A 12,693-nucleotide genomic window follows, 5' to 3' on the forward strand; every position below is an offset into this window, starting at 1 on the left:
ACAATCTAATGTATTGAAGAAACTGCATGAAATTATTGTCTGGCTTTGGATACATAAGGAATTTTTGCTGATGTAACAATTTTGCTAATACATGCAGGAGACAGCAATGACTACACAAAAGCCTTTGAAAAAAAATGTGTAATATATATTCAAATTCGGGGAGCAGCCTTCTAAGGTTGGAGTATCTACTTGTGGCATTAAGAAAGTTGATAATAAAGTGTAAAAGGACAGTCAAATAACATTTACAATATAGGCCATATATAAATGTTGGTAACACAATTATACATATATTTTTTTTTATTCTAGACATTTACATACATTTATGACATAGGCAATGCCACAGAAAAAAAAAAGAAACACTAAAATGAATATCATATCAATCTGTAATTTCCATCAAACCAGATGCCTGTAGAGTCTTATCAATGTTTGGTATGAGTTCTGAGGCAAAGTCCCACACCCTTTTATCAACAACCAGTTGATCTTTGGTAAGAGTCCCTTGTCGTGGTGATCTTACATGAACAATTCGACATACATCAAAAGGCACAAAAAAGACATCTCCATATTTTTGGGGTACGTAGTGCACTGATGTTTGCACTACAGTCCTTGGATTGATAATCATTTTTCTGGGGTTGTCTAAGTCTTTTCTATCTGGTTCTCTATAAATATGTTCCATAATATTAACACCGGGTATATTTCTCCATTCTGGCCGACTGAATCGATCACTCTCTTCAAATTGTGTCTTGGGGAAAAAGTGACTCTCAATGAAAAACACACCCATGTCTTTGTGCTGCTGTTGAAGATCCTCCATCAGTAATGGAAGGTTAGCATGCTCATAAGGCATAATGATTTCATCAATGTCATTCAGAAGAACATATTTGGACTGATACATGTTTCTATAAATACACTCATTGAGGGTTACCAACTGACCATAATAGTGGAGGTCTCCACCATGCTCCACAAAGTTCCATCCTTTAGATGGGTTAAGGAAATGGTCAATAGGCCATGGAACAATCTCTAAAATTCCTTCCCTCTTATAATGCTGTAAGAGTTTCTCCAGGTCAGGTCCACAGCTCGTATTGTAGATAACTATATGTTGAACACCTAGAAGTTTGTATATCTCCACTGTTTGGGCAAATTGCAGAACATTATTGTAGCTATCAAAAAGGGTGGAGATACAAACAGTGAAATTGAACATAAATGATTCATGGGTCTTTTCATTCTTGATGGGCAAGAAATCTTCATTATGAATCTCTGAGATGTTTGCACTGGTTGAAATGGCTACACGTGTTGCACTCTGAGTGTGTGCGCCATGACACAGGACATCTGAGGCTCCAAATGGAAAGCCAAAATGGTCAACGTGTATCTGGACTTCAGCCTCAGCAGTCTGGCAGTTATGGTCATTGTTACAGTAGATGCAGTAAAGAGGCTGCAGACTGTCTCTTCTGATTATGCTGATAACTCGAATGGCCTTATTGATTCTGTGATCGATGAATGCAGACACCATTAAATGTTTTGAGTGTTTAATAGGGGTTATGGAAAACAAACTGAATTTGTTTGTTTCAGAACCATTGAAACTAAAGGGCAATATGTCCATAAATGTATATCCAGTAAACATTTGGGTAAGGATGACCCCTAATAACACAGAAACTAAAATCAAAACAAAAAGAGGGAATTGCTTTTTTTCCATCTTAATCCACTATCCAGAAAAAACACCTGCAGATTGAAACAAAATAATTGCATTAATACAACCACTACAAGCAGTTTCTGTTTATTTTCGGAATACACGTGTATACACATGTTCCACTATAATGGGAAAATTAGTGGCCAAAAAAATTAAAGAATTAAAAAATAACAAGGACTAAAAATGTTCTGCGATGTGAGCAGGCTTGTTATTGTCCTATAATTAGAAGCTGAGCATGAACCAACCACTAAAATCTAAACAGGTTGTACTTGTAACAAACGTTCTACTATAATTGACGCTATACTTACCCATTTATGGGCAAAGTATGTGCACTGAGTTGCCATTTCATAGATACACGTACTCAATAGCTGTACCAAAGTGTCTATCAGTGCTGGGTTGGGACCAGATATACAAGATATGCAATGCACACTCAACCTGTTTTTGATTGGCATGTGGAATCCAAGTAGTGTTGAAATGGATTTACAAGCTTGGGGGGTGGGGGTGGGGGGTGGGGGAGCGGATTTTGACTCTGTGATATACAGTGTTATGGAATACGTTTGTATTATAGTCATACCTATCATCTAATCGGTCTGGCGTTGTGGAGGGGACTGCTACCTACTTACCGAATTTCATGTCTGTTGGACCTTTGTTCTCGTCTGGGCGATTGGTTTTAGTAATGGATCTGAATAAGAATTCTTAAACAAATCTCTAACATATAATAGGGTTACAGCACTGGACCCCTAATAATAATGGCAATGATGCTGTTTACAGCGTCTCCCTTATTTCTTATTTTCTGTGCGTTTTGTAACGTGCATGCAATTAAGGTTTCTCGGTACTCTTTTTCAAGCCAGGCATTTGTAATGGTAGATCACGCGCGCAAGCAATATTTTTAATATTTATGAATTATGAATTAGCAGGAATTACTCATGAAGAATATTAAGTAATTATTAGAAGGAAATAATCTCTAGTTTATTAAATGTAGAGATGCAATCTGGCAGAAAATTGTCGACAGACTAAATGCGTAAGCACGCTTTTTACCACATTTATGGGCGCTTTAACATTAAAAAATTGTTATTGGAAAGTATAATACAACATAATACAACTTAAACGGGCCAACACTGCGCTGGTAACGCTGGTAAAAGTCGCCATCCGAAAAATCAAGTGGATCTGTCCTGTCTTGAAACGACCTTGGTGGCCTGAACTTTCTGCGCGCTAAACGCGCTCCGTCATCCAATTCAATGGCTACGAATAGATACGCCATGTTCGATCATGCAACAGCCTTCACTGTAAGCTTCTGTAGCCTACATTTTAGCGAATCTGTATCACCAGCAGTTGTATCCATTCACTTATGAACTAATGATAATCGACAATTTTCAGCTTTTATATTTAAAATGAATAAATATGAATTGCAATGTGCTGTTTACGTAAATACGTGTATTATTGTAATTTTGTACTCTGAAGGCCTAAATGAAAATGTACGCAATCACTTTTTAGCATGATTACCTATTCAGCATTAATAATGCCTGAGTAAACTGCAAATTGCCCAAAATTATATTTAAATACAGTACCTAAATACAGCCATACAGCTATTGTCCACCTTTGCAAAAATACATTATAGAAACGGGATATGCAAAAGGCACTGCAGTTAATCGGATAGTACTGCCGCGGAGAGTAGCTCCTGAAGAGAGTGTTTCAAGCCAGCGAAAATCTGTGAAATGGATTAGTTTTCGTCTAGTTGCTCGTTCCCATCTGGTCCACGGGTGCAGTAAACTAAGAAGTACTTTATACCCATTTATTAAATTTCGGACTACGAAGACCAGTGAGAAACTTGCAGAACTCGTTCGTTTTCTCACGCCATTCGTTAGTTTATTCTTTTCTCATTTGGTTAGTGGGGATTAGTGACAAATATAAAGGTATGTTGAAGTATAAGGGTAGTCTGAATGCAACGAGTCTTGGTTTGAACTTGGTCAAGACCAGATTATTAATGAAGACTAATACACAATACAAACAGTTTACAGGACTCTGGTACAGTCAGATGAGTTTAGAGTATAATAGCGGCACCAGCTGTGTTTCAAGCCACAGAAAAAAAAAAATCTAATTAAAAATCTAATTAGTTGCCTTGAAATAACTTACTATTCACTGTAAAATGTAAGGCAGCTCATTATGTACAGTTATAGTCTGTGCATAACAAATAAACTGAAGTCATTGTGTTGTTTGAGTGTACATATTGTACCTTATTATTTTGTAATAATAATAATAATAATAATAATAATAATAATAATAATGGAACTACCTTTAAGTTTTTACTTACTTATCACTGACGCGTATGTCTTTTTGCATGTATTCATTACTCCCGTACAGACTAGTCTATTTACAAGATTTCCGCGAATTTAATGCACAGGTGAAACCGCAGGGGGTGGGTCTGTGTTGAAAAACAGTTCTTATTAGCCAAACGCAAATGATTCATAGATCTGCATATCTGAATAGTCTGTGAAACTAAGGATAAGGGACCTCTCAAAAACAAGACAAAAGACAACCTATTCCTCTGTTATTATCTTAGATACAGGGTCTGTTTAAACGTGTTAAGTGTGTTCGTGTTTAACGTTGATATTGAATGAATGCCACCATTGTCTTTTATGCTAATTGTTAATAAATGTTTCATCAAGTCGAGGGAGTCTGTGCGTCCTGCCCTTGCGGCACTCGGGCAGCCGTTACAATGATCTGTAGGCAAATTCAACCATTACTAAATTATTTATAACAACTAAAAAGATAAAAACAGTATAAATATAAACATATAAATAAAATATAAAATTTATTTATTATTTCAAATAAATTTTAATACACACAGGGATATAAGAGAAAAATAAATATAATTATACATGCTTCAAGAATAAACTTTCCAGTGAATATATAGTGTTATGCATTGCCCAACTTCACACCTGACCCCCACACCTGTCTCATACACTATCATACAATGTATCAAAGTAAGAGCAGTACTCATTGGGAGAGCATCGTTTTCTAGCACGAAATAGGTAATAGGCGCGGTGGTCATATTCCTATAAAAGGCTCATGTCAGGACCCCAGTTTCTTTCTCTGCTGAAACCAAGAGCACATGTTACAATGGCCAACAGGACCTTGACCTGCTGACCTAATAAGATGTACAGGAGGAACAAAGTCATAATGGATGAGACAAAGAAGTGATATCTGATGATGATAATGATGATGATGATGATGATGATGATGATGATGATGATGAAGAATATAACTGATCATGATGATTCAGCTTCATGTGAGGAAGATCTCCCTGAAGACCATCAAGCTGGGAGAGACATTTTTGTCAAAGAACAGGCTTTGCTGTGGTCCACATCACTCTTTGTTGATCAGGGCAGGCTGGCAGCACACAATCTAATGCAGATGACTCAAGGGCTTACAAGATTAGCTATGTCCAATGCCAAGGACTTTGCCTCAACCTTCTGCCTCTTTACTACACCAGACATTGAAAAGATCATCCTTGAAATGACAAATATGTAGGGTTTCCGCAAGTATGGAGAAAACTGGAAGAAGATGGATGCCTACATAGGTGTACTATTCTTGGGTGGTGTATACAAATCCTGAGGGGAGGCCACATCCCGTCTTTAGGATGCTGAGAGTGGAAGGGCAATTTTCTGCATTTTTTGTGACCCTGATATTGAAATCTGTCTCTCTTTGTCAAAAGGTCATTGTCCTTTCAGACAGTACATGCCTAGCAAGCCAGCAAAGTATGGAATCAAGATCTGGGCTTCCCTGTGATACACAATGCCGCTACGCTTAGAAAATGCAAGTGTACACAGGGAAGCCAAGGGGTGGAGCCCCCGAGATGAATCAAGGGATTTGTGTTGTTCTTGATAAGACTGAAGGTCTGACATCTGTTACGTGTGACATTTTTTTTTTACATCATATGAACTTGACAAGTACTTAATGAAGAAGAAGATAAGCATGGTAGGCACAGTTACAAAGAACAAGCCTGAACTCCCTGCTGCACTCCTTACAACAAAGCAGAGAGACATATTTTCTTCCAAGTTTGCCTTCACCCCAATACCATGCTTGTTTCTTATTGCCCAAAGACAAACAAAAACATCATCCTCATGAGTACATTGCACAAGGATGCTAAGATCCGACATTGTGAAGACAGGAAGCTGGTTATGATCCTGGACTACAGCAAAAACAAAAGTGTAGACAACCTGGACAAAGTGATTGGAGCATATAGTTGTCATCATCATCATTGCTTTTCTGTGCACTCCAGCCGTGTGTTAGATTACCCCCAGCACCCCTTAGCCTCTGTTTGTGTTACCATTCATGTTTCCTCATTTAATAAACCACCTCCTGCATTTTGCATTCTACTTCTTGCCTTGTTCCTGTCGGAAGCGTAACATAAGCCAATTGTGATAGACCTAGAAGATTTAAAGAAATAAAAGCACCTTTATTGCTCACTTATTAAACTAGTAGACTAGCTGTCCCATACTAATGCTAAAAAAATTGATCTGAAGATAAATAAATAAACATTGAGAATCTGAGGATCAGTAGTCACCTGACTATTCTCTGCTAAATGTAATACTTTTACACCCCACCCCACCACCACAATACACTTCTGCACAGAAACAGTATACAATTTAGGTACCATACACACACAGAAGACCATAGATACCACCTATAACACTATAGGCAACAATCATACACTGAGTACCACAAATGCACACACACACAGACTGTCCTCACCATAAGCAACACCTAGTTGTTAGCAGCAGATCAGGAGGAATGACTGTAGTTTTATTTGTTTTAGAACCACTGTAGAACACATGAGTGACCTGAGGAAATATGAATATGAATGAAGCACACTCTGTCCTACACAAACCCCACCCACTCCTGCTGGAAATCCAACATGCTCCTCCTGCTTCTATTCTGTGCTGATGGGGACATGGTGGGTGAAGCAGGGTGGGGTCACCTAGGAGTTCCCAGCCTCCCACTGGCACAGAGGCACTGGGGGCTCTGTTCAGCTTGCAGGCCCTTGGACCGGCGCAGAGAGAAGTATTGAGCAGCTGCAGCCATGCAGCTCAACAACTGTGTTCAGGCGCCCCTCTCCTGAGCACACAGTGTAAAGGGATGAAGGGGCCCCTTCACACACACACACACACACACACACACACACACACACACACACACACACACACACACACACACACACACTGCTGCATATTATCTATATAACTGATTTGCTTGTTTTTCTGTGCCATTCCATTACCCTGCTTTTAAGTTAGGATGCATCCCAATTGTGTACTAATTACCGATGATAACTAGTATTTGAATATGTAGTATGCAGTAGAGTTAATAGTGTCAATGTGGGGTAAACTCAAAAATCCACAAAGAATACATAGAATTGGTTGGTTTTTGAGTATGGTTTTGATGGACAACAACAACCCACAATGCAATGCGAAACAGAAAGGGAGCTACTCAGGTCTGGGAAAAAAAAGCCAGACAAGAACACGAGTTAAGTCACGATAGTGGCAGGAGAATGGGTGTGTAAATGTGTATCTTAGATTCCTTTTAAATTATTTTTAGGAAAAATAAAGTAATTTACAAAGAGAATAAATTATTAATATATTAGTAAGAAATCTATTTGAAAAGCACGTTAATTTGGATAAGTTATCTTGCTAGGTAGCCACCTAGAGTGGTGTGAAAAGTGTTTTTTTTTCAGACACTTTTTCACACCACTGTAGCTAATTGTTTTGCATTTATAAACAAGTTAGCTAATTAGCTACCTAGCTGAAAGCAGCTAATTTTAAATTAACATCTTAGTGAGAGACATATTATTTGGAAATACATGCAGAGACATATACATTTATAACGCGTGGTGGCCCGAGTGCCGCAGGGCGAGGGGCAGGACGCACAGAATCCAGCGACTGGGACGTACATTTATTTACATAAACACAAAACGATATTGCTACTCACAAGCGTTACAAACATTAACATGAACATGAAACGGTTAACAAGAAACAAGCACAATAAACATGCATACGTTTAGCAATAACATAAGGAACACTACATCAAAACGTTACATCCACAATAACCAACAATCCTGCACACTACAATGAGGGTTAAATGCATAAACAAAACAAGGTGCAGGTGTGGTCACAAACAACGACCCTCCCACTGCTCGTGGCGGGCCAACCCACGTGACTCGCGGGAGGCGAGCGTTCCGTGACAACATTACCAACAGTTACCATAGCAATAAGAAACTTCAATGGAACTGTGATGATTGCCCCCTCTCCCTGGCGTTGCGATTTCCACCGCTATGAGTTCTGTTTTGTTTTCTGCCTGGTCTTTGTTACATGTGCTTCTTTGTTTTGGTTTCATTTTTTTCTCTGTCCCCTATTTAGTTCTCTGCCTGTTATCTGTTTCTCCTGTGTCTTGTTGTTACGTTATTAGTTCGTGTATTTAAGCCCTGCGTTCTGTCACCCAAGTTGTCGGTTATTTTGCACGTTTGGTTTCTTATGCAGTTTGTGCTCTTCATTGATGTTTGTATGTTATTTATTCACCCGACTCTTATTTATGTATATGCTTAGGTTTTATAGTCTATTTTCCAAGTGTTTCATATTGCCTCATGTTTGGTTTACATTCTTTGGTTTTGTTTGTATTTGCTTTTATTTATTAAAGTTCCCTCTTCGAACCTGCAACCTGCCTCTTGCCTTGTCAATATACAGGAACACTTTGGGTTTAAAAGATATTTATCAACGGTCATGTATATTTGTTCATCCTCAGTGTGGATTCAACTGAAGTGGTCCAATGTAGGAAATTGCAGACCATACTATTTTGATAAATGGAGATATTTAATATTGGTAACAATTGTATCATGGATAACCTAATGAACATTTTGAAGATTCATTTGATGGCATTGTAAACAAATATCTCAAACCCAAGATTTACATTTTAATCATTAGCCTCTGGCCTAAAGTTACCATCATAAAACTAGTTTTCTGTGACATCTATAACTGTAGTGTAATGGCCCAAGTGTCGCAGGGTTTACAAGGTAAACGATGAACACAAACAAGGGCATTGACATTGTGAAAACGGACACGAACAAAGGCAGTGTGAACAAAGGCAATGGCCGACATTGATGCACACACCAACAAGAGGTTTAAATCCATAAACACAGAACAACACTAACTAGGTGCAGGTGTGTGTAGACATGTAGGCATGTTTACAATCAAAGTAGAAACTCCCACTGTATGCAGCGGGCTGTACCACGTGACAGTGAGAGTGGAGCGCTCGTGTTATTGGCGTTGATGGGCCCAGAGACTAGTAGCTCCCCCAGTCAGTCCTCATTCCATCAGAGACAGTTCAGGACAAAAGCGCACACACACACACACACACACACACACTCACACACACACACACACACACACACACACACACACACACACACACACCCTTTTGGTTTTCACAAAGTTTACTGCCTCAGTTGTTTTGTCCGATATTTATATGATATAGATAAGTTTTTTTTATAAAAAAATTGTTATTGACAAATACATCTAGTTTAAGCAAAGACTTAATATTTACAGTGTTGACCCTTCTTTTTTTAAGACTTCTGCAATTCACCTTGGCATGCTGGATATCAGCTTCTGGGTAAAATCTTTACTGATGGCAACTAATTCTTTCCTAATCATTGCTTGGAGTTGATAGCAGTTTCTGTGTTTTTGTTTGCCCACCCTCTTTTTGAGGATTTACCACAGGTTCTCAATGGGATTGAGATCTGGGGATTGAGATCTGAGACATGGTGCTCCGTCATACTGGAAAAAAAATTAAAAATAAAAAATTGTTCATCACCAAATTGCTCCTGGATCGTTGGGAGAAGTTGCTCTTGGAGGATGTTTTGATACCATTCCTTGTTCATGGCAGTGTTCTTAAGCAAACATTTGAGCAAGCATTCAGCAAAAGGGCTGAAATGCAGTGGCTGGAATGGAGTAATTTTTGTGATGAAGTTGATTTTCATGGCCAAGAATGACTGACTTTTCAGTTAATTGCAATTCATCTGATCACTCTTCACACTCTAGAGATAATGCAAATTGCCACCATTGAAACTGAGCCAGCAAACTTTGTGAAAAGCTAAATTTGTGCTAGTCTCAACTTTTGGACATGACTGTACATCGTTAGCAAAATCTTGACTGCATACTTGATATTTCAAAACAGTAACAGGCCACCATCACAATTCAGTATGAGCACACAGATATACACAAAAAGTCAGTTATACATGAGTCATTTGTTGGTTTAAAGGGCAGCAAAAGACAATTGACAAGTTAAATGATCTGCAACAGGAAACTCTGGTCCAAATTAGAGTGTTTATGACAATGCCATTGCTAGTTGCATCTTTTCAAAGATCATTCAGTAAGCTAAAATGTATCAAAACACACCTTCAGTCAAATGTGAACAATGACAGTTTGGACCAATTGGCAGTGATCCGAGCTGAACACAAATTGGCCTGGTCAACTGATCAAACAGATGCCTAAATTTATTGTATTGTTGCTAAATACTAGTGCATAGCCACAAAATGTAATTTAATGATTAAAATAGTTATTAATCTGAACTTCAAATAAGCTATTCTTGGCCTTTTGTACATATATAGCAATCCCTGTGATTCTCTTGAAATACTGAAATTTAGATAATCTTGATTTTGCATACCCCTCAACAAATGAGTGTTGGCAAACCTTTTTAGAAATAAACACAATGAAACTTTGGAGTAATGAACAAGTTACACATGGTTGTAATGTCCCCTTATTGAAATAAAGTGGTCCAAAATGTAAATTGAAATCCAAATGTTAAATAAGGTAAGATATAAATGTAATCATAATGTATGGGAGCTATATGAATGCATTATTTTCTGAATACAAGAACAACAACAGACCTCTGAAATGTACTCTGTTACAATCTAATGTATTGAAGAAACTGCATGAAATTATTGTCTGGCTTTGGATACATAAGGAATTTTTGCTGATGTAACAATTTTGCTAATACATGCAGGAGACAGCAATGACTACACAAAAGCCTTTGAAAAAAAATGTGTAATATATATTCAAATTCGTGGAGCAGCCTTCTAAGGTTGGAGTATCTACTTGTGGCATTAAGAAAGTTGATAATAAAGTGTAAAAGGACAGTCAAATAACATTTACAATATAGGCCATATATAAATGTTGGTAACACAATTATACATATTTTTTTTTTATTCTAGACATTTACATACATTTATGACATAGGCAATGCCACAGAAAAAAAAAAGAAACACTAAAATGAATATCATATCAATCTGTAATTTCCATCAAACCAGATGCCTGTAGAGTCTTATCAATGTTTGGTATGAGTTCTGAGGCAAAGTCCCACACCCTTTTATCAACAACCAGTTGATCTTTGGTAAGAGTCCCTTGTCGTGGTGATCTTACATGAACAATTCGACATACATCAAAAGGCACAAAAAAGACATCTCCATATTTTTGGGGTACGTAGTGCACTGATGTTTGCACTACAGTCCTTGGATTGATAATCATTTTTCTGGGGTTGTCTAAGTCTTTTCTATCTGGTTCTCTATAAATATGTTCCATAATATTAACACCGGGTATATTTCTCCATTCTGGCCGACTGAATCGATCACTCTCTTCAAATTGTGTCTTGGGGAAAAAGTGACTCTCAATGAAAAACACACCCATGTCTTTGTGCTGCTGTTGAAGATCCTCCATCAGTAATGGAAGGTTAGCATGCTTATAAGGCATAATGATTTCATCAATGTCATTCAGAAGAACATATTTGGACTGATACATGTTTCTATAAATACACTCATTGAGGGTTACCAACTGACCATAATAGTGAAGGTCTCCACCATGCTCCACAAAGTTCCATCCTTTAGATGGGTTAAGGAAATGGTCAATAGGCCATGGAACAATCTCTAAAATTCCTTCCCTCTTATAATGCTGTAAGAGTTTCTCCAGGTCAGGTCCACAGCTCGTATTGTAGATAACTATATGTTGAACACCTAGAAGTTTGTATATCTCCACTGTTTGGGCAAATTGCAAAACATTATTGTAGCTATCAAAAAGGCTGGAGATACAGACAGTGAAATTGAACATAAATGATTCATGGGTCTTTTCATTCTTGATGGGCAAGAAATCTTCATTATGAATCTCTGAGATGTTTGCAGTGGTTGAAATGGCTACACGTGTTGCACTCTGAGTGTGTGCGCCATGACACAGGACATCTGAGGCTCCAAATGGAAAGCCAAAATGGTCAACGTGTATCTGGACTTCAGCCTCAGCAGTCTGGCAGTTATGGTCATTGTTACAGTAGATGCAGTAAAGAGGCTGCAGACTGTCCCTTCTGATTATGCTGATAACTCGAATGGCCTTATTGATTCTGTGATCGATGAATGCAGACACCATTAAATGTTTTGAGTGTTTAATGGGGGTTATGGAAAACAAATTGAATTTGTTTGTTTCAGAACCATTGAATCTAGATGGCAATATGTCCATAAATGTATATCCAGTAAACATTTGAGTAAGGATGACCCCTAATAACACAGAAACTACAATCAAAACAAAAAGAGGGACTTGCTTTTTTTCCATCTTAATCCACTATCCAGAAAAAAACACCTGCAGATTGAAACAAAATAATTGCATTAATACAACCACTACAAGCAGTTTCTGTTTATTTTCGGAATACACGTGTATACACATGTTCCACTATAATGGGAAAATTAGTGACCAAAAAAATTAAAGAATTAAAAAATAACAAGGACTAAAAAATGTTCTGCGATGTGAGCAGGCTTGTTATTGTCCTAGAATTAGAAGCTCAGCATGAACTAACTACTTGTAACAAACGTTCTACTATAAATGACATTATACTTACCCATTTATGGGTAAAGTATGTGCACTGAGTTGCCATTTCATAGATACACGTACTCAATAGCTGTACCAAAGTGTCTATCAGTGCTGGGT

At 37.8% G+C, this 12,693-nt stretch overlaps 2 protein-coding genes across 2 annotated transcripts; both read right to left on the reverse strand.

Moving 5' to 3' along the window:
* Nucleotides 1-376: 376 nt before the first annotated feature.
* On the reverse strand, nt 377-2,942 carry LOC118242739. Its single transcript, XM_035535081.1, has 3 exons — nt 2,782-2,942; nt 2,305-2,363; nt 377-1,632 (listed from the first exon to the last, which is right to left on the reverse strand). The coding sequence occupies exons 1-3, from the start codon at nt 2,940-2,942 to the stop codon at nt 377-379; spliced, it is 1,476 nt and encodes a 491-aa protein (XP_035390974.1).
* An 8,068-nt stretch (nt 2,943-11,010) lies between these two features.
* LOC118242740 lies at nt 11,011-12,228 on the reverse strand. Its single transcript, XM_035535082.1, has one exon. It carries the CDS (start codon nt 12,226-12,228, stop codon nt 11,011-11,013), a length of 1,218 nt encoding a protein of 405 aa, XP_035390975.1.
* Nucleotides 12,229-12,693: the final 465 nt, after the last annotated feature.

The sequence above is a fragment of the Electrophorus electricus genome, chromosome 16 (genome assembly GCF_013358815.1).
Source record: "Electrophorus electricus isolate fEleEle1 chromosome 16, fEleEle1.pri, whole genome shotgun sequence".
NCBI lineage: Eukaryota > Metazoa > Chordata > Actinopteri > Gymnotiformes > Gymnotidae > Electrophorus > Electrophorus electricus.

What these genes read in the sequence shown, in the direction of transcription:
- LOC118242739 (XM_035535081.1), bottom strand. Translation starts at nt 2,942, where the DNA reads ATGGCGTATCTATTCGTAGCCATTGAATTGGATGACGGAGCGCGTTTA. An exon ending in AGTGTTGGCCCGTTTAAGTT is followed by an intron (nt 2,364 to 2,781) that starts GTATTATGTTGT and finishes ATTCTTATTCAG; the next exon opens with ATCCATTACTAAAACCAATC. An exon ending in TCCAACAGACATGAAATTCG is followed by an intron (nt 1,633 to 2,304) that starts GTAAGTAGGTAG and finishes CTGTGTTATTAG; the next exon opens with GGGTCATCCTTACCCAAATG.
- LOC118242740 (XM_035535082.1), bottom strand. Translation starts at nt 12,228, where the DNA reads ATGGACATATTGCCATCTAGATTCAATGGTTCTGAAACAAACAAATTC.